The 22,139-nt window shown below is 50.3% G+C and overlaps 2 protein-coding genes across 2 annotated transcripts; one reads left to right on the plus strand and one right to left on the minus strand.

The window, feature by feature from the left end:
- Positions 1–209: 209 nt before the first annotated feature.
- ttc34 (tetratricopeptide repeat domain 34) lies at positions 210–10,390 on the plus strand. Its single transcript, XM_060051740.1, has 8 exons — positions 210–2,017; positions 2,333–4,206; positions 4,919–5,144; positions 5,948–6,215; positions 6,796–6,962; positions 7,717–7,990; positions 9,025–9,239; positions 9,701–10,390. The coding sequence occupies exons 2-8, from the start codon at positions 2,444–2,446 to the stop codon at positions 10,316–10,318; spliced, it is 3,531 nt and encodes a 1,176-aa protein (XP_059907723.1). The 5' UTR covers positions 210–2,017; positions 2,333–2,443; the 3' UTR covers positions 10,319–10,390.
- A 2,600-nt stretch (positions 10,391–12,990) lies between these two features.
- On the minus strand, positions 12,991–21,370 carry alas2 (aminolevulinate, delta-, synthase 2). The gene is made up of 10 exons (XM_060051780.1): positions 21,221–21,370; positions 19,786–20,128; positions 19,208–19,309; positions 18,640–18,862; positions 17,647–17,831; positions 16,970–17,149; positions 15,932–16,096; positions 14,422–14,690; positions 13,808–13,970; positions 12,991–13,418 (listed from the first exon to the last, which is right to left on the minus strand). The coding sequence occupies exons 2-10, from the start codon at positions 20,105–20,107 to the stop codon at positions 13,255–13,257; spliced, it is 1,773 nt and encodes a 590-aa protein (XP_059907763.1). The 5' UTR covers positions 20,108–20,128; positions 21,221–21,370; the 3' UTR covers positions 12,991–13,254.
- Between the last annotated feature and the right edge of the window lie 769 nt (positions 21,371–22,139).

Raw genomic sequence — 22,139 nt, forward strand, 5'->3', positions numbered from 1 at the left:
TCACCCCCATCCTAGAACAACTCCACTGGCTTCCAATCAACTTCCGTATCAACTTCAAAATTCTCCTTCATACCTTGTTTAAAGCCATCCACAACCTTGCCCCTCCCCTACCTGTCTGATCTCCTTCACACTGCCACCTCCACCCGCTCCCTCAGATCCTCCTCTTCCATCCACCTCACTGTCCCCTCTGCCCGGCTCACCACCATGGGGAGCAGAGCTCTCAGCCGCTCTGCTCCCAAACTCTGGAACTCACTCCCACCTCACATCCGAAATATTGACTCCCTCCCTCCGTTCAAATCCTCTCTCAAAACCCACCTTTTCAGGATAGCATTTTCACTGTAGTTGTCATGTTTTTTTTTTTACTTGCACTTTTAATGGTTTTGTTACTTGTTTGCCCTTGTTTTAAATTGTTTTAAATTTGTAAAGTGTCCTTGATTGACCTGAAAGGCGCTGTTAAATAAAATGTATTTCTCACTGGGACAATCTGTCGGCCATGAGAACACACTATAATTGGTTCTGAGTGCTGGTCAAGACCGGATGCTCATCAGTAACTACTCATAGCAATACAAATCGTGCTGACTTTAATTTATTGAGGTTTTATTTTGATTTTTGAGCGCCTGTTCGGTTGATTGTTTGAGGGACCTGCACCTGCTGTTTGCACTGCACAAGGAACAAGGGGGTCGATTGGTAGATTGTGTGTATTTAAACGATGCTACTGCCCAGTTTGACCAAGAAACTGCTTTAGGTGCTTTAAGAAATGCCCCCTTAACCCACTATGAAATCATTGAGCATCAATGGAAAAGGGTTTTAAAGTACATCTTAAAGTGACAGCACAAGTAGTGCTTTCTGGTTCTTTGATAATGTGTATTATTCACTCAGTCCATTTTCAGTATTTATCTTAACATGTATGCAATTGAGAAACCTCCATTATACAACCTTTTGAGATGTGTGTGATAACAATAATTCACATACATGTTCTCATCAGAATCCATTTGTTTGAGGTTCAGTCCAGACATTTGTGGTCTTGCTGTTACGTTGCCGTACCTTATGTTGAAATGTCTTATAACAAATTGGTTTATTCTTTTATAGTTTCCTTCAAATTATGAAATGTCTATTTTTCTATTTCACATCTCTTGTTTTTGTAATACATCATAGAATGTCTTATTTATTGAATTTCAGTTTATTAAAAAATATACACGGAATGCTGGTTCTAATTGAAATGCAGATCACGGCCACCAGATGGCGCTGTTGACATCGCTGATAGGGAACTTTCTGGTGCACGATAAATGAGAACTTGTTCGCCATTCATAGACATTCCACTTGCTTGAGATCCCTAGTTTTTATTCATGAGCTCCATCGGCGTGATCTCATCACGACTTGCAAATTTGAAGACAAGGAGTCCACACACTGTCCTCATTGGTAATCCTGCTTTTAGTCTAAGCCTCGGGATTGAGATCTAAAACGATTAAAAACTTCAAGATTCGAAGAGCGATCATTTACCACAAAAACTAGTTTCGATTCACACACTTTAAAGGACCTCTTATCTAGTCGAGCGTATCTGTTATATTATGTTTTGGTTAGGAGCGTCGACCGTTTCCACTGGCAACAGGACTCCTGCTCTGAACCAGACACTCAACTCTGACAACTCTGGATGCGGGGCTTCCCACTTTTTGGAAAAAGTTTAATCGAATAAATAGCGATTTGACTAGTTAGGGACTACAAGTTACGCAACCGCGAACAATTATCCATGGAATCAAGTGTGCTTATTGTGAATGTGGCGGTGTTGTGGTCGCGGTTGCTGTGTAGTGGGGCTATTGAGTTACACTGATGGGGCTATGGTTTTGAGTTGCTGTTATGTCGCGTATGGCATTCACTATCCGATGTTGGGCCGCTGTAACCAGCGAGAACCCTGTTTAACATCTTATTTGATGTGAGGTATGAGCGCAATTAGATGATAGTCGATGTATGCTTTAAGTGCATGAATCGCACCGCCAAGACGCACACCCGAAACAAGCAGGTGAGCCAATTCCACTGTAGAAGTATTGCATGCAAGTTATGGGCATGATGTTATCTCCTGTTTAAGCAATTTGTTGTATTGGGCCTGATTTTCAATTCTACATATGTTTTGTAACCGTATGCTTAGGTGATTTAATATTACTTACTTGCTTATTTATTTTTCTTCTTGTGTTAGTTTGCTCAGTGCTCAGTCCCGATAGATTGTATAAACTATGATGGGAACCACTTTATTTATTGTTGGGCTTGGCTTATGCATGTTTTAGTGTCTTTCCATCAACGGACACTCACTTTAACGTAATCTTTTTTATTTTTGAAGAGGTCAACGACAATGGATCCCCGATGGTAGCCTCACTCTAAAGATTTGGAGAGGGAGACAAAAAAAGAGAGAGAGAGACATTGACCACGTTAGGGGGCTCACTGCTCCATCATGGCCGCGGAGGTTCCTCCTAGAAACGGGGTGTCTGCGCTGTGCAGGGACGGGGACCAGCTCCTCGGGTCGGGCCGTGTGGCCGAGGCCACCATCCGCTACACCTCCGCCTTCAAGACCCACGCCTCCTCCACCGTGGCCCACATGCGGACCCTGGAGAAACCGGGCTTGGCGGCGGTGGTCTCCACCCTGGAGGGCTGGCTGGACGGCCGGGGAGACCCCCCTCCCGACGGGAGCGGGTCCCCGGCCGGTAAGGGTCTGGCGGCCGTGTTCCTGTCCACGCTCAGCCCCAACAACCTGTCCGCCACCATCTTCAAGATGGAGTCCCTCCTCCAGAGCGGGGGTCACGGCTGCGACGAGATCTACGCCCGCTGCACCGCCCTGCTCGCGGGCCGGCGGAGCCCCCGTCCGGAGGGCAGTGCCCGGGCGCTGCTGGGGCTGACCCGCGCCCTGGCCTCCCTTCGCTCTGACCCGCAGGACGCCCGCTGGCTCCGCCTCTACCTCCAGGCCCACGGGGAGAACCCGTCGGAGGCGGTGGCGCTGGTCAGGCGGCGCCAGGCCCACCACCTCCCCAGGATCGTCGAGGCCTTCGGCGGCGTTCTCTCACGGCGATACGCGTCCTCCGTCGGGCCTGACGGAGACGGGTCTACGCCGGGGGCCGGCGAGGACCACGACGGTGACCTGGACGCAGCCGACCTGTCCAAGTTCCTCCACTTCCTGCTGGCGGTTACCCCCGGCGACAGAGGGGTGCTGGAGCAGCAGGCCTCCCATCTGTTGTTCACGGGTCTGTACGCCGAGAGCGCCGAGGCGTACTCCGCCCTCTTGGACGGCGTGCCCGCGGAGCCAAAGGACGCGGGTTCGAACCCCGAGGGGAGCGAGCCGGGACCCGACGCCGAGACGCAGGCCAGGCTCTTCACGGGTCGGGCGGCGGCCCGCTTCTCGGCGGGGGGCCGGGCGGCGGAGGCGTGCGGCGACCTGGGCGCGGCCTTCGAGCTCCACCCGGCCTCCGCCCGCCGACACTTCCGCAAGTCCTTCGCCGGGGGGGGCGCCGGCCTGGCCGCCCGCCAGCACCTCCGCCAGCAGGCGGACCGGGGGCTGCTGGCCTACCGGGAGAGGGTCCTGCTCCGGGCGGACCTGCGCTCGGACGAGGGGGCCGACCTGCTGGACCCCGCCGTCACCCACCTCCGGACCCTGTGCCGGCTGGAGCCCGGCGGCGGCGAGCGGGAGCTGCGCGTGCGCCTGGCCGAGTGCCTCCTGCTCCGGGGCGAGCACCGGGAGGCGCTGTCCATCTGCAGCCAGCTGGCGGCCCCGGCCCCCGGCGCCCCCCACAGCTACCAGAACACGGTGCGCGTGCTGCGCGGCTACGCCAGGGTGCTGGCGGACGACCGCCCGGGGGCGGCGGAGGACTTCCAGGCGGTGATCGAGCACGGCGCCCCGCACCCGTGCAGCTGCGTGCGGGCGCTGTGCGGCCGGGGGCTGCTGCGCATGGCGGCCGGCCGCCGCTACCTGGCGGCGCTGGACTACGTGACGGCCAGCCGGCTGCAGCCCCAGGAGGCGGGGCTGACGCTGCGCTGCCTGGTGCCCTGGAACAGCCGGGGGCTGCTGCTGGCGCTGCTGCTGGAGCAGGGGAGGGTGATGCTGGAGGGCCGGGGGGGCGGCGGCGGGCCCCGGGGGGAGAGCCTGCAGCCCGGCAAGCTCCTGAAGGAGGGGGAGCCTCCTCCACTCATACGGGCCCCCACCAAGAGAGACGAGCACAGAGAAGGGTAGCCACGGGTTCTTAATGGAGGAGATTAAACAATGATAATGGCGGGGCTTTCCAGGCAAACAAAAAACAAATTAATATTTAATCACTTTTGATCTTACGGAAGGTGCAGTTGGCCTCATAAACAAAGTGTTTATTGAGTGTTGATTGGATATACTTGATCTATGAACCAAGCGTTATATTGTTCTGTTCATGTTAGAATACATTGTGCACTGTTTGTGGTTAATATCTGGTCGTATCAGTCTGACTGGGGCCAGGTGAGGCTGCAGCCATCAACCAAACACATTCCACCTATATGTATTATTTATTTTTGATTAGGGGTATTAGAACCCATATTCATGGTTGAATTAAAATCCCTTCAGGTGTTAAAGGTGACATATTATACTACCAGGTGTGAGTGGGATTAGCCATTACAAGCCGTTTTGGAAATCTGCCTCTTCTGACATCACAAGTGGGCGTGTCCACCTAGAATGTATGCCGGATAGATGAGCAGCGTTTGCTACAGTCCACCGGGTAGGCTGGTACACTGATCCATCCAGCGCACATCTAGGGCGGACACGCCCACTTGTGATGTCAGAAGAGGACGATTTTCAAAACGGCTTGTAACGGCTAATCCCACTCACACCTGGTGGTGTGATAGGTCGCCTTTAATGAAGTGTGAATCTCTCTTCTCCACCCGTCCTCCACCCGTCCCCCTCACCGCCCACCCCCAGCACCCCGGGCGGCGTCCACTGTCTGGCTGTGCTGCTGATGGAGCTGCAGCCCGGGACGGACGGGCCCCAGATCCTGGCGGCGGACGCCCTGTACCAGCTGGGCCGCGCGGAGGAGGCCCACCGGCTGCTGCTGGCCCTGGGGACGGCGGCGGGCCCCAGGGGCCCGGTCCTGGCCCGCCTGGCCCTGCTGCAGCTGAACAGGGGCTTCATGTACGACGCCAACCAGGTCCGTAGCACGCCGCGTGAAGGGGTCTGAAACGTCAAAGGTGACATTAGCCGATATGAGCCGTTTTGAAAATCGTCCTCTTCTGACATCACAAGTGGGCGTGTCCGCCCTAGATGTGCACTGGATAGATCAGTCTACCGGCCTACCCGGTGGACTGTAGCAAACGTTGCCCATCTATCCGGCATACATCTAGGTGGACACGCCCACGTGTGATGTCAGAAGAGGCAGATTTTCAAAAACGTCTTGTAGCGGCTAATCACACTGTAATATGTCACCTTTAAACTGTGCGCCAGAAGCTGAACCTAACTAGTGCAGGTTAGATAATGTCTTTCTGTGTTTGGACCTGTTACCCTGAATCGGTATTCGATATTTGATGGATACGGTGTTTGACTCCTGAGCCTAAAGGTTCGAGCCCCATGTCTTCATCCTTGAGCGAGATGTCTTACTCCTACTACATGGTTAATGACCTGGATCTGAATCCAGAATACGCACACTGTGGATAAAAAAAGCTTTCTATGGAGTAACTAGTCATAGAAAACTAGGCTAGCCCAGTGTTAGCATCGCGTTTGTGTTGATTTGAGCTTATAGTGCATCATGTGGTAATCTCTAAAATTTAAAGTGGTCTTTAAGTCGAGGAGTGCCGGTGTAGGCCTCTATCCACTCTCCCACTGATTTCCCATCAACACCATTGGTGTTTGTTCTTCGGCCTCATGATGAAGGGCCATTGATTCATTCACAGTAGGTTAAGTCAGGAACATATCCAGCAAGGCTGACGCTCTGGATCCATGGTCTCTCTCTGCCAGCTGCTGAAGAAGCTGATCCAGTGTGGGGACACCAGCTGCCTGCGGCCCCTGCTGGCGCTGGCACGCCCCAAAGACAAGGAGCTGCTGCAGGCCCACTGCCACACCGCCTCCCAGCGCGTCTTGGTGGGCACCACTACCTCCGCCGCCACCAACACCTCCACCTCCACCTCCACCAACCCTAACCCCGACACCAACCCCAACACCGTGAAGGAGGAGGGGGTTCTCCGTGAGGCCGTCGCCTATCTCTCCATCGCCATCATGGCCTCCGGTGAGATTCAGTTTTATAGCCTGCACAGACACAAACACACACACACAGTCACACACACGTCTATTACATTATTATTTACATTAATAATGCCTTTGTTGTTGTCTATCGCATTGGTGACGACACAGAGCGGACTGTTCATGTGCGACAACAAGCCATGTGAGCAGCGTTTTATTCTATCGTTGTGTACCCTAAAAGGATTATCATTCAGGTTTGTATTGATTCAAATGATCCACACTTAAAGTTCCACCCTCAAATGAAGGTTTTGGATCAATGCAATGAATGAATGAAAAACAGCCCTTAAGAAAATAGCATTGTTTTCAGGGAAACACGACAACAACACACGCGCGCGCGCGCACACACACACACACACACACACACACACACACACACACACACACACACACACACTTTCTCTCACTCACCCCACTCACTCACTCACTCGCAAGGTTCACCAAAGCGATCATATAGCAGGAGCCCCTTCAGTGAGCGTGGGGCTCTATCGACCCCAGGTTGATTAACGGCCCCCTGAGCATGGCCGACCCTTCTGAATGAGCCTTGTGTATCTGAATGATGGATGCAGGGGGGGCGGCGGCCGACTCTCTGCTGGAGAGAGCCCGCTGTTACGCTCTGCTCGGCCAGCGAAAGACGGCCATCTACGACTTCAGCGCCATCCTCAAGGAGCGGCCGGACCACGTGCACGCCCTCTGTGGGCGGGGCTTCACCTACCTGACCCTGGACCAGCGAAAGGTATTTTGTGTTTTTTTTTTTTAGGTGTGGTGGAGACAACCCCTGGTTAGGACTGCTCCATTATGGAAACAAATCATAACCAAACATTTAATGAATAAAATAGATATACCGGTACTTAAGAAAATAGATATATATTGTTTCAACTCGATTTTATTAGTTTGGAGATCGTTTGACCCAAAAATCCAAATCATAATTGCACAGCCCTACCCCTGGTGTATTCAGTACGTGTGCGATGCACAAAGATGAACTGATCTGGGGTTATGGCGGTAATTAGAATTATTGCCACGGTGTTATGTCATGTAACCCCCCGGTTCACCTAGATTATCTGAACGTCATTCGAGGTACTCTGTCATGTCAACACTGTAATCCTGTTATGCTTGGTGTGTTCGTTCGGCACCCAAGTGAAAGAGATTCACGTCACATCCGGTTGGATCCGGAGACAGGGGATACGTCAGATACATGAACAAGGGTGTGTTCGGTGTTTACCACACATCAGGGACCCACAATGGCTAACAGTCCGAGGCTCTGTTGGACCACAGAGGAGACGTCTTTTATGCTAGGTTAAACCAGCCAAACTTTGAAGTACCTCGATTGTCAAAACGTTAACGTGAGTGGCCGTGTGATCGCGGAACACCGGCATGTAAATGTATAACCCAGAGTACGACCATATTAGGAATACCTGGTAAAGGTATGCATGTATAAACACACTGATGGGTTCTGTTAAAACCTGACAAGTAGCTCATTTTTCACCCAGGAGTGCACTGAAGACATCCTGTCAGCCCTCCGGCTCAACGTCGACGCCGTCACCAAAGACATCCTGTCGCTGAAGGACAAGGCCCGGACACTGGTCTGTGAGTGGTTGGAGCAGTACTGCCGGACCAATCAGCTGCAGAGCTTGGTCGCCAAGGCGGTGCCCTGCCAGGAGGATCAGCTGAGGGAGGCCTTCTTGATCAGCGGAGCTCTGCTGAGGGTGGACTGCAGGAACCCCCGGTGGCACCTCCTCTACGTTGATGCACTCCTAGCCAAAGGTAAGTGGAGCTCTCGGCCTCCATGTTGCCGCTGTTCTCCCATGGAATGGAGCGCTGAAGGCCCCCATAGTGTTGTCCCACTATGCCCTGTCCTATGCCCTATCCTGGGCATAGCGGGCTGCAAAGACTCTCAACCTAGAACCTAGAAGTTCAAAGTTTCATTTGATGTTGAAAGCAGCAAAATATGAACGAACAATCACGACGAATTGAAACAAACGCGTCTCTGCTTCTTGAACAAAATTATATACGTCCTTGTCACTGCATCAACCTAGCATCCAACACTTTGCTGAAAGATCCTCATGGGGTCAAACCTTAATGGGTGTTCAGTCTACCCTAGAGTATCGCACCCTAATGGTATTGGTGGGATTATCTTGGTCGGAATCTTTTAATTTTGAGATTGAAAGAAACTGTGTCAAAGGTCTTGCTTTGGCTGAGCAATAACAGCATGCTTGAAGAGGAAGCAATCACTAAAAGTAATCTGGAGGGAGAGCAGACTCTCTGGAGACACACAGACAATTGCAGTTTTACTGACCATCATGTATTGGTTCCAGGTGAAGTAAACAGGGGAAAGGAAATCTCAAGATGAACTCATCTGAAATGTATCATCTTTATCTATACCGAAAAGTCAATTTTACTTGACAGTATGGATTGAGAAAAATTTGGTTTTCCCAACACAGAATATTAACCAGTGTTGTTAATCAATTTTGTATATACACAGATGTGATTGGTACTTAATAAGGTGGAGGTCATCTCTTGTTCCTGAAAGTATATACAGTAAGGCAGAATCGCCACTAGGGGGCTCTCTTGGTACTTCGTTCTACCCTGGATAACGACGTTTGGGGTTATAATAAATAAAACTACGTTATAGTCATAAGTCTGCCGTGTGCGCTTCCAGTTGTCTGCTTAAACTGTTAGAAATGTTATTAGTGTTACATGACAGAGAACAAGTTGGATTTTAAATGACCATACAATAAGTCACTTTCAAATCCAGCGTGGTCACCGATGACCCCGTGGCTTCCTGTCCCCGGCTGCAGGTGAGGTGAAGGCGGCGGGAGCTCACCTGAGCCAGGTGTTTGGCCAGGAGCCGCGGGAGGCCGTGGCCCAGGCCCGGCTGGGCGTGGTGGAGGCGTGGCAGCAGGACTACCAGGGCGCGGCTCAGAGGCTCAGCACACTGGCCGAGAAGGACCCCTCCATCCTGGGCTTCCTGCTCAGCCTGCTCCCCCTCAGCCACAGGAGACGCGTGACGCAGGTGAGCGGTTGGTGGTTACCTGTGCTCCCTCTCCACTCTGCCAACGTCAAAAATATGTTTTAGATTATATATATTTTTTTTACATAACCTGTAAACGTCAGAAAATTTATGTAAAAAATATATATTATTTGTTTTGGATGGTGACGGGTTGTGTACTAAAGATTAAATATTGACGGCACATTTAATGAAAGTTTAGTTAAAGGTTTGCTATTTGCATATATTAAATTAGCAGGCATTTTTAATTCAGCTCATTAGCGTACCGGTTGGGGTGAAGGTAATTTTTTTTGTCAACGATGCTAACCCGAGGTATACATGTTGTGGATAATGGGGATCGAACCCAGAACCCTTTCTGCTTGGTGCCCCATCACCCTCGCCGCTAAACCATCCTGCCCGTGTTCAAACGTGTATCCCTGGTTGGGACGTCTGTCCACCCAGCAGTGACCTCCCGTTAACCCCCCCAGGCTGCTGCTCAGGAGGCCGGCCGTCTGTCCTCCGCTGGCAGCTGGTCCAGCACCCTCCCCCTGCTGACCGTGGCGGTCCAGGCCGCCGCCGCCGCCGCCAGCCCCCGGAGGCTCCAGTACCTGCGGCAGCGGGCCGCCTGCCTGGCCCGGCTGGGCCTCCACGAGCGCGCCGTGGCCGACCTGGACGGCGTGATCCGTAACCACGCCAACGGCTCCGGAGCCCCGAAGGCGGCGGCGGCGGCGGCGGCGGCGGCGGCGGCGGCGGAGGAGGGGGAGGAGGAGGGGGAGGAGGAGAGGGGCGCCCGGGCTGAGGACCTCTGCAGGCGGGGCCGCAGCCTCCTGCTGAGCCGCAGAGAGGGCCCCGCGCTGGACGACTTCTCCCGGGCCCTGGCGCTCCACCGGGCCCGGGCGGTGCGGTGCGCCGAGGCCGGCGTGGGCCGGGGCCCGCTGGGGGAGTGCTTCCTGCGGGGGGCGCTGCGGCGCTACGGGGAGCAGCGGCTCGGCGAGGCCTGGAGGCTGGTGGAGGACGGGCTGGTCCTGGACGGGGACAACGCAGGGCTGCGGCGGCTCAGGGCCAGGGTGAAGCGGGAGGCGGGCGGCCCCTGTAACGTCAGCTAGTGGCGGGGGGGAGGGGGGCCCTGTAACGTTAGCTAGTGGCGGGGGGAGGGGGGCCCTGTAACGTCAGCTAGTGGCGGGGGGGAGGGGGGCCCTGTAACGTCAGCTAGTGGCGGGGGGGAGGGGGGCCCTGTAACGTCAGCTAGTGGCGGGGGGGAGGGGGGCCCTGTAACGTCAGCTAGTGGCGGGGGGGAGGGGGGCCCTGTAACGTCAGCTAGTGGCGGGGGGGAGGGGGGCCCTGTAACGTCAGCTAGTGGCGGGGGGCAGGGGGGCCCTGTAACGTCAGCTAGTGGCGGGGGGGAGGGGGGCCCTGTAACGTCAGCTAGTGGCGGGGGGGAGGGGGGCCATGTAACGTCAGCTAGTGGCGGGGGGGAGGGGGGCCCTGTAACGTCAGCTAGTGGCGGCGGGAGGGGGGCCCTGTAACATCAGCTAGTGGCGGGGGGGAGGGGGGCCCTGTAACGTCAGCTAGTGGCGGGGGGGAGGGGGGCCCTGTAACATCAGCTAGTGGCGGGGGGGAGGGGGGCCCTGTAACGTCAGCTAGTGGCGGGGGGAGGGGGGCCATGTAACGTCAGCTAGTGGCGGCGGGAGGGGGGCCCTGTAACGTCTGCTAGTGGCGGGGGGGAGGGGGGCCCTGTAACGTTAGCTAGTGGCGGGGGGGAGGGGGGCCCTGTAACGTCTGCTAGTGGCGGGGGGGAGGGGGGCCATGTAACGTCAGCTAGTGGCGGCGGGAGGGGGGCCCTGTAACGTCTGCTAGTGGCGGGGGGCCCTGTAACTGGGTCAGGGTCTCCCCTGTGGGGGGCGGCCTGTTCCGCGTTGACGTATATCTCCCCCTCTGCAGTTCGGTGGGGTGTCAGTGCCTGATTCTAGAGATGTCATGTTGGTGGGTTTCTATAGAACAGCGAAAACCATTGAGACTTTTGGGAGTACAAAGTTTGAGGTGTTATGCTGCGTTCGGTTCTGGTCGGAGGTGGGAAGTCGGAACGGGGAATCGCGTCGACCCCGGCCTCCGTGCGTTCAAGCTACGAACGAACGGAGCAACTCGAAAAAACATGGAGGCTCACGCTGAACTTTGTTGCTTTGAGTAAGTAATAACAACACAAACAATTAATTTATTGTATGTATTGTTTAACCAACTATTGTATTGGTATTCTGATTGTTCTGAAAGTATACTAAGAAATCAAATGTCATAAATGTTTTTTTTATATTATATATATATAATATTTTCCCACCGCTTTCGATGTGGAGGGCCATTTTGAAATTACATCAAATTGTATTGTGGCTTGAACTGGGAGCTGTGGAATCTTACCCAGGTTTGTGTCTAAGAACTCAAGTTGACGCAGCGTAGGATTTTTCAGAATAAGAGTGAGGAATTTCCGACCTCCGAGATGTAATCGAACGCAGCAATACAATGATTATATTTGTGCGATATGATGAACATCAAAAGCAGAGCAAACCATAGTCAAATAACCATGGACACTTTGACCATCATTGTTTTTTTATTATAATGTATATATATAATTTTTAGTCACAATCAATGCATTCAAGGAGTCGATGGGGAATAATACTTTATATAGAGCGTATGATGCGAGTATATGCTGCTGGTTGGGTTCCACAATGAGAATATGTCCAGTCATCCCATAGGTGCTAACATCATATAATGTAAGAATTTTAAGACGTTTTTTAAAGTGCCCATGTGCAGGTTCAATGCATCTTCACACTTTCAACCAAATGAATACATGTTTTAGCATTAATAAATCCATACATAAATAAAAGTTACTTTAGCAAATAGTAGTACTACCTCAAGATAGCAAGTCAAGTTATAGACACATTATGTTTTGTGTCTGTTTTATACAATGAACCACATGAGGTTAACGTTTATGCATATAAATAAATGAACCATTTGATTTAAAATGTTTTTTAATTGTTGATATGTGTATTGGATGTGGGACTGTAATCCAGTTTTCTCTACAAGCACCTCAAGATTTGTATCCAATTGAAAAGTGGACACTATTATTGAAACTTTCAGTTTAAAATGAACTTGTGACATTGACTAGGCAGTAGAGTAAAGACTAGGCACTACTGGTACAAGCAGACACCACAATGGCTAGGTTGTCATAGACCTCTGAAAAATAAGCATATAACATAACAAATGTCGGTGGCAAAGAATTAAAGGCTGCGTCACGTTTTGAACTGCACACTTTTTCCATGTCATTTCGACTGGGTTTTTGGATTGCCGGCGCCGTTTAAGTGGTAAACGATTATTAATGCTACTTAATGCTGGCCCCGACAATCCAAATACCCAGTCGAAATGACATGGAAAAAATGTGTAGTTCAAAACGTGACACAGCTTTTACTTCTTCGCCACCTACAGAGTTTGTTGTGTACGATCTTTCAAAAGCCCCATGTTATTTCCCATAGACATTTGACGGAGGGAACCGGAGCCTCGGAAGCGGGACTAAGGCCCAATCCCATTTCTACCCCTTACCCCTTCCCCTTACCCCTTCAAAACAAGGGGGAGGGGGAAGGGGAAGGGGTAAGGGGTAGAAATGGGATTGGGCCTTATTCTTCAAAGGTCTATGGCTAGGTTGGCAGAAGTGTTCATGGCGTAGACAGACTAACGCCGAAGAAGTCATGGCAATGAGAAGAGACGTGGTAATGACGACATCATGTCATGGTGAGGATTTGGCAGTCATGTCAATGACTAGGTTGTCAGAGTGATGATTAGGAAGACAATGTCAAAGGCAGAGGTGGCAATGACTACAGGTTCATGGTGATGACGAGAGAAACATGGTAATGACTAGGTTGTCATGGTAATCATTTGGCAAAAAAAGACGAAAAGGACCAATGGTCATGATAAGGCCATCATGGTAATGATAGTAATAGGTTATCATGCTAGGGACAATGAGGTCATGGTAATGCCTAAGACGGGGCGGTAAGGACTAGGCAGACATTGTAATGTATTGGGGCTCCATGTTGCCAAAGTAGGATTTCTCCCATTCGCTCATCAGGTCAAAGTGCAGCGCGGAGCCACAGAAATTACAGGAAATGTTGGTCTGGTTGGCAAGAGGAAGTCCCGCCTCCTGCCAGACTTCCACCAGCTTCTCTGTAAACGCAAGAAAATATAAATTTGAGAAGCTTTCAAACGCAATGAAACTCAACCATTTCAATTTCAACCAGTACGGTTCAAGATCAATTCATCAAAACAGTTATCTAACAGGAAGGTGATTGACATACTATTGCCACTCAAAGGAACTATCCCCATTCTGGTAATTGTTGGATGGCAATAATGGGAAGGGATGATTTGAGGGCGGGCTGCTGTCCATGCAATGCTACGCCACGAAGGCATGACCATCAATCACCCACCAACCCCCCTTGGTCCCGCTTCACCTCAGCTGTCATTTATCAGAGCACAACTCAACTGCGACCATGACTGGAGATCAGGTCGAGGAACAATGAAGGGGGGTGGGGGAGGGGGGAGCGCTTGGCACTCACCCACAAAGTACTCCATCATGGCGGCGTCGTGATGGGGGGAGGGGGCCAGGCGGAGCAGCTCCTCCCCACGGGGGACCGTGGGGTAGTTGATGGCCTGGACGTAGATGCTGTGTCTCTCCAGCAGGGCGTCACACATCATGGTGTTGAGCTCGGCGTCACCCACCTGTGGTGGCGTAGGGAACAGCACACAGTGGCGTTCAACTGGCGAAAGGTTAAAGGTCCCGTATTGTGTTATACCACCAGGTGTGAGTGTGATAAGCCGTTTTTTATTTTGACAGCGCAGGTGGGCGTGTCCACCTAGATGTATGACGGATAGATGAGCAACGTTTGCTACAGTCCACCGGGTAGGCCGGTAGACTGATCTATCCAGCGCACATCTAGGGCGGACACGCCCACTTGTGATGTCAGAAGAGGCAGATTTTCAAAACGGCTTGTAACGGCTAATCCCACTCACGCCTGAGGGTATAATATATTATGTGACCTTTAACCTTCCACCTGTTGAATGCCACTGTGTGTTGTAGCTTGAGTGACCCACGCAGCCGAAAGGCCTTGCCTTAGGCTATACCGTGAGTGGAGACATGAAGAAGAGGGGGTCACCATTCCTCCCAGCCTACCTTGATGGGGATGATGTGGCTGGGGCAGTTGATGACGGGCAGGCCGTTGTCCAGGAGCAGCTGCCTCATGTGCTTGACGTGCCTCTGGTGCGTGCGGCGCAGGGCCTGGCCCTCGGGGCTGCGCAGAACACGGACCGACTCCAGCGCCCCGGCCAGCACCATGGGGGGCAGCGAGGTGGTGAAGATGAAGCCCGCGGCGTAGGAGCGCACGGTGTCCACCAGGGCGGCGCTACTGGCGATGTAGCCGCCCACGCAACCGAAGGCCTTGCCTGTAACAGGTGAGTGGAGACATGAAGAATATTACATCGACATTTACATTTAGGGCATTTAGCAGACGCTTCTATCCCAAATGACTTACAATAGGGTCTTTTGTCAGAAGAAAGTGAAACAAAAAAACAAGGGCCAAGCACTAACAATCGCTAGGTTAACCCATTCCCTGCATGCAACAATGATAGCTAGGTTAAGATGCTACACAACTAAGTACCATAACTAAATACAACATACAAGTGCCAGGACGTACAACATACAATAAGTAGTAGGCGTGAGACGTGGTGGCTATGTTAATGTGAACGAACAGCATTTTAGTTATCATAATAAGTAAATAAACCCTTGGATGTCAATAAACCCTTTGAATACAAAGGCACTTCTGAGGGCTTTGGAGATTGAAAACCAAGGTTGAAATGAGAAAAAGATCCATGGGTTGGTATCATTTCTTCATGTCTTCCTGTGGCGTTGTCATGGACGGGCAGAGTAAGGGAGAATCTTTAGACAGGATTAGCGGAGTGGGAACGTGGAGGTATTGCACGCAGCGAGGATAGAGAGGAGGAGGTCTTATCACGAGCGCCCAGGCAGGGAGGAGAAGGGCCGTGCCTTCACTTCATGTTCTCCTCTGATAAGAGACACGCTTCAACACGCCAGCATCGGGCCAGAGTCAAGCCAGGTCGATGATGATGCAATACGACAGCCATGCTTGCAGTCATTGACACTGAATGACGCTTCAGCCAGAAGGGAGTTTGTGTCATACTGGAGTAGAAGTACTGTAGTGAATCTCTCTCAGTATGAACTTGTTGACCTTGACCTAAACTTTTGTTTATCAGTTGGGTGAGATAGTAGAGACCGATCTTGAAATTTATAGAAAATTGTATTCAACGCGAAAGACTTTATTAAATTCTGCTTATGCCCCAGCATTTAATGTAATCTCTTTGCACATTTTGTTCTTAACTGTCAGTTATAGTAGTTGTTATGTCTTTAAACCTGTCACTGTTAATGTTCTGTCACTGATAAAATACCTATCATCTCATATTATCTTCTCCCAAACGACAGGATTACGCATTGAGAAATTTCTGTTAACAATGTGTGAAAGAATTTAATTTATACAAAATAATAATAATAACAATAAAAACATTCAAGTGTGCATTCAAGACCAAAAATAAACAAACCAACAACAAAGCGAATCCCTCCCCTTCCCCCCTTCCCCACCCTGTCCCCCCGGTTTTGGGGGGGCACTCACCCAGGGTCCCCGAGACGATGTCTAGCTTGTGCATCACGTTGTCCCTCTCGCCCACGCCGGCGCCGTGGGCCCCGTACAGCCCCACGGCGTGCACCTCGTCCACGAAGGTCAGGGCCCCGTGGCGGTGGGCCACGTCACACAGCTCCTCTAGGGGGCAGATCGCACCTGGGGGGGCAGTGAGCAAAGCATTAGCACTGCTGGGGTCACGGGTTCGATTCCCAATAGGGTTATCCATGCAAACAAAAAGTATTAAAACATGCCAACCAAAGGCTATACAATGTTATATTATTGAACCTATTCTTTAATTTAACCTCATAGATGCATCCATTTTTTTGGTCGCAATGTTTAACATTTCAACAAGCTCGTAGCTTAATATACCTAGACGTATCTGTAGTCAATGCTGATCGATGGTGATTCAATAATGTTATCAATATCATCACATCCTATAACTGAAATATTAATAGAAAATGCTGACCAACCCGTACTAATCTCTTTGTTTTTAATAATCGTTCTATTGACCCTCCAAAACCCCACACACTACCCAGCCAGCCAAGATACGCTAGTCCAATTCTATATGTCTCCCCCACACTAGGAGGGGCTCAATCTTACACATTGCGACTTAAAAGTGTTTCTATGTAAATTATGTTTACATTTGATTTAATTCAGCAAGAGCGACAGCACATACACCTTCAGTGAGTGCATAGAGGCGGCTTCTGCCTCGGCACACAAGGAGAATCGTTGATGAAGTTTACTTCCTACTCTTATGTACTCTGAAATAAATACGCTTTTGAACGAGCAGCAATACGAGAAGACGCAGATTATTAGCTCACTAAACGTGAGCTCAGCCTCAAAGTGGGTCCTGGGAAAACACTAATATGCCTGAATCCAATTCTCCTCTGCACTCCACTGATTATGTCTTTGTAGATGGCAGTAATCAACGCTATTATTAAGTACGTAATAACGGATACAAACATCCAGTGTTTTCAGCAGCAACATTCTAACAACCCCCGGCTGGTGCGGGTGGTCGGCGGTACCCACCGTCCATGGAGTGCACGGTCTCGAAGGCCACTATCTTGGGAGTCTTGGGGTCGGAGAGCGCCAGCAGCTCCTCCAGGTGCTGGCTGTCGTTGTGGCGGAAGATGAAGCGCTTGGCGCCGCTGTTCCTGATGCCCTGGATCATCGAAGCGTGGTTCCCCGCGTCAGAGTAGATCTCGCAGCCTGGCCAACGCATGCACACGCACACGTACGTGCGCGCGCACACACACACACACACACACACACACACACACACACACACACACACACACACACACACACACACACACACACACACACACACACATCCCCAGAGTACAGTATATCAGCACCCGCGTGTTAATGCAGAGTTTTAATAATGCATCCTTTGCTCATGATTTATTTCAGCTTTGCACGGTTAGTGCTGTGAGGTTCTTTAACGTCTGGGAGCTTTAGTGTGCAAAGACGTCAAATGTATAATTAAACGGTTTGATTGCTATCGTTACTGCCATGATGACGATGACGATGATGATGATGATGACGCAGAATGTAATATAATCTCTGTAGATCGCAACGTAGAACACCTGCTCGCTGTGCTCCTTGTGGTACAGCTCAAGATGAATCAGATGTCCACCCTGAACCAAACACCTTTTAATGCTTGACCTCTGACCTTTGACCCGGAGGTCGGGACCGGTGCTTACCGGGCAGCATCTTGGCCAGGGTGAAGAGGGTGGAGTCGTTGGCCACGAAGCAGGAGGAGAACACCAGCGCGCCGCCCTTCCCGTGCAGCTCGGCCAGCTCCCTCTCCAGGGTCACGTGGATGTTGCTGGTGCCCGAGATGTTCCTGGTTCCCCCGGCGCCTGCTCCATGCTTCTCCAGGGCCTCGCTGGTCCACCGGCACACATGGTACATTACTAGTGTGTTCCTCCTGGGTTTAGTATTGATCCTGGAGGGTCTATTCCCTCCATGAAGCATTGGGTGGAAGCTCTTTTTATTTTTTTGGTCTTTTAATACATTTTTTATTAGTAATTCATAATCCATACGACGTATGGGAAAACAGACGGCAGCCGAAAATCATGGGAAAATAAACCATTTTCCTTTTCCTTCTACGGTCGTTTCATTTAACATACTGCATGTCATCCTGTTGGGGTATGGGGTAGTCAAGTGGTCAGGGTGTTTGACACCCTGAAAAGTTCTGGGCTTTATCCCCAATATCCCCACTCTACTTGTAGGTATCCAAGACACATGACAACTACCTGCCTTCATGAACGCTGTGTGTGTGTATATTAACATACTCAATGTAAAAGCATCTGCTCAATGTCTATTGTATAGTTGAGTCGGTTGTCATTTTGTTTCCATTCCTAGGAACCTTCCAGAACATTGGGTGGTTGATACAGCGATGATCCCAGCGACCATTCTTTTACGATGTGGAAGCTTCTCATTGCTATTCACTCGTAAGGAGATGTGTTTATCCAAAGGCACTTCCAGTTCATTCAGACACTGGCCATCATAGCATAGCTTGAGGAGAGTGGGGGATCAAACACAGTACCCTTCAATGCTTTGAGTCCCGACACCCCAGCCACGACCCCGACGCCGAACACAGAACCGTAGCATCAACAAAGAACAACGGTGTAGCTTAAACGTTGAGTGAGTTTGATGCGCAGGGCCGTGACTACCCCCTGCGGTCGCCTCACCTGATTCCGTTCAGCACCTGTGGGTGTCGACTCATCCCCAGGTAGTCGTTGCTGCACCACACGGACACCCGGGCGCCCTCCCTCCCCGGCAGCGAGTAGTCCTCGGCGAACGGGAACACCTCGCAGTCGCGGTTGACGGTCTTGAAGACGCGGTACGTGTGGTCGTTCTTCTTCTCCGCGATCTTGTCCTCGAAGAAGCGGTTGTAGTCGTAGCTGCCGCTGACTGCCGGGACAAAAAAAGAGACTGGGTTTTTGTTTTGTTTTGGTATAAATGATGCTAACTATTGTATCGATTACTGCTACTATTTAGTATTTTTGTTTAGGAGAACAGGAGGAGGAGGAGGAGCAGGTAGTGGTTAGGCGTCTTACTCAAGGACGCCTAACCTAGGCCAGGCCCGGACATTGGGGAGGGAGTCAACTACCATTCAACTCAAAGTTGAAGACCCTATAGCCACTCCAACCCCTCTAGCGGCCATGCATTCTGTCCTCTCAGCCTCATCCGTATATTTTAGCTGTGCGGTGAGCACCAGGTCGTCAGCTGTGACGATGCTAGCACCCTGAGACTCACTGATGTTGTCCTGGAGCAGCTGGGAGGCGGTGGGGGCGGCAGGGCCCTGAGACGGCTGGAGAACCAAACCCGTGAGACCGTTCAGCAGAGAGGCCATCACACCTGGCACACACGGGGGGGTGGGGGGGTGGTGGGGGGTGGTGGTGGTGGTGGTGGTGGGGAGGGTGGACTGGCTTGTTAGAGCTGTGAGAGCTTTATGTGCCCTGATCGCATCCGTCACCGATGTTTCCCCGTCTGGGCCGTCGGTCAACCATAAAACTTTGGTTCACTCGTTAAATTATGTGCTATGCTAAGCTATTCTTCTATTCTTCAAAAGGTATTATCTAGGTTTCATTCTTCTATTATATTCTTTCAAAAACTGGAAATAAAGTGGCAAATAGACTACTGCGTGGAGGAATATTGTAAAGATATTGATGGTAGATATAAATAATAATAGGCCTAATTTGAGATATAATAATGCCAAATGTAATACTCATAGGCTACTGATAAAAAGGAAATCTGTTTATTATTATTTTTTACTGACTTTTTGATTGATTTGCTAGCTGTCGTTGTATTCTTGCGTTGTGCTTTCGGTGTACCTGGTTTGGAGTCCTGCTGTACGTCCTCCTGTACCTCGGAGCTTGCCCGCACCACTCGTATTTCGGAGGCCACGAAGGGACAGCTCTTCGCCAGGGACACAGCGACCTGGCCGGCGGACTGGGCGTACCACCGCCTCTGGTCCAGAGCCCAGTGCCTTGGCGCTGCCTGGCTGGGCGCGGCGTACATGTCGGTTTTAACGGTGATCTGGCGAGCGATGATGGGGCACCGGTCGGCCAGGGAGAGCAGAGCCGCGCCGGTCCGCCGCAGAGCGGGTTTTGGGGCCGACTTCAGGAAGGGGCAATGGTGTAGAAAGGCAGCCATGGCACTCAAGCTGTTCTTGCTCTGGTTAACGACAAAATACGATCGAATTATAATAAATACATCTCTACACTCAACACTTGAGGGAGACCGATCTGTTCAGGAAAGCTGTTTTTCCTGTGTATAAAAAAGTATAATTTCCATAGCCCAATCTATTTATTTGAAAGTAAACCGTTGTTCGTTTGCCTAATCATAAAATGACACCGATAAAAAAAATATTAGATAACAATGGCAGCAATGAAAAGAACGGCTAATAACAATTCCGTGTGCAGTGAGGAGGCCCATAGCCTACGAGGCGCTAGGGTCATCCAGGCTCTTATCTCAGAGCAGCACGAGCGTGCTGTCCGTGCGACGCAGGTGCTGAAGCGAGATTCGGCCCGTGACGTCATTTCTCTAGAGCTGATTCTGGGTTAGGCCTACTGATAACCACGTCATACACAAATGCATCCACGCCACGCCAAACACTGTGCATGTATTGAGTTATTATAATGTAGGCTATTACACTCAACAAACTCACACACTTATATTTCCACACACTATTCATCAGAATGCCTGGGCCTTTGTATAAAGCCGTTTGAGAAAGAAAGGAAAAACTGAACGAAGAAGGCCAAACCTATTTTGTGACAGATAAGCCCATTCTTCGTATCTGCGGTTTGTGTGTCGTCACAAGTTATTTTTGAGTTTAGCTGTCAAAAAGCTGTGGCTTTCTGACTTACTTGATGAATACCGCGAGAATTATCGTAGCCTAATAGGCCTAATAGGTAATAAGTAAGTAATAAATAATAAGTAATTGTTGGACATAAAGGAAATGAAGTTAGATCAACACATCATATGAGCCTTATATTGAGCTATCGTTATAGATATTAGGCTTACATTGGATGTCCTTCTATAGAATAGTCAAAAATAGTACAATGACAACAGCAACAATAACAGTTGTAATAATAATCATCATAAAATTGTATAAAAACGTATAATCCTACATGGATAAAAAACTATTTAAATAGGCCTTTGTGCCAAAAATATCTTCACCTTGACTAGATGGTCAATTATTAATATTTTTATTAAATAAACAAACCAACAAATATCCTTAAAAAAAAAGACAGAAGCCAAACTCACCTGTTGACCTGCACTGAGGACGAACTTTAAAAACTGCCGGCGGTCACAGAACGAACACAGAGACTAATGTGGGTGTGCCAACGATGAAGTCCACTCCCTCTACATGAGGAATTGTGTGCCAAGTGGTTCATCATACAACATGAGATAAAGTGCAGGACAAGCTGACACGACAAGTATAAGAATAACAGGAGATTAAGGAATCGAGTCCATTCAACAATAACTTTTATGCCCATGATATATTTGAATACAGAGACAATACCAATATTTTCATTAACTTTGAAAAGTGCCAAGATGTGCCGGCATTTGATTTTATCTACCTTCATATTTAATCCTAACGGACGTTTTTTGTTTCCATAAAAAAAAAAAGACATCATGATTCATGAAGGACTATGTGACGGCCGAGTGATGAGGACATCACCCAGCAGGGGGTGCACTCGATGAAATTTATGAATTGGAAGTGCTCTGTGTGTGTGTGGAGGGGCGGGGCATCCTACGCTGTCCAATCACATCTTCCTATCGTTTAACGCAAACCGGGCAGCTTCGAGTAGAGCGCGTTCCCTCCATCCATCCGTCCATCCATCCCTCCATCGTACGGTCGACCACTCGAAACACAAGCGAGCGAACGACGTCGAGACACGCCACGCTTACAAGGACGACCGATTTTCAAACGAGGGCAAGAGAATCAAACAAAGTGACAACATGTTTGCGTGCACAGAGATGATCACCATGTGTCTCCAGTCAGCGAAACACGAGCACAAGAGGAAGCAGGAGCAGGAGAAAATCCAAAACCAAGGCATTGCTATTTTCCAAGATGTGAGTATAACGGTTTATACGTTTAAAGCCTTGAATAGGGGGGTTTGGCTACTGACTCACTTTGTGTGTAGCGTTTTTGTTTTTTTAAATAGCGTCATCTTAAAAA

Source organism: Gadus macrocephalus, chromosome 1 (assembly GCF_031168955.1).
Source record: "Gadus macrocephalus chromosome 1, ASM3116895v1".
Lineage (NCBI taxonomy): Eukaryota > Metazoa > Chordata > Actinopteri > Gadiformes > Gadidae > Gadus > Gadus macrocephalus.

Coding starts and splice junctions, on each gene's coding strand:
- ttc34 (XM_060051740.1), top strand. CDS start 2,444: ATGGCCGCGGAGGTTCCTCCTAGAAACGGGGTGTCTGCGCTGTGCAGG. Junction 4,207..4,918: donor AGAGACGAGCACAGAGAAGG/GTAGCCACGGGT, acceptor GCCCACCCCCAG/CACCCCGGGCGGCGTCCACT. Junction 7,991..9,024: donor TGATGCACTCCTAGCCAAAG/GTAAGTGGAGCT, acceptor CCCCGGCTGCAG/GTGAGGTGAAGGCGGCGGGA.
- alas2 (XM_060051780.1), bottom strand. CDS start 20,107: ATGGCTGCCTTTCTACACCATTGCCCCTTCCTGAAGTCGGCCCCAAAA. Junction 19,310..19,785: donor ACAGCAGGACTCCAAACCAG/GTACACCGAAAG, acceptor CGTGTGTGCCAG/GTGTGATGGCCTCTCTGCTG. Junction 14,691..15,931: donor CATCGTCTCGGGGACCCTGG/GTGAGTGCCCCC, acceptor CACCTGTTACAG/GCAAGGCCTTCGGTTGCGTG.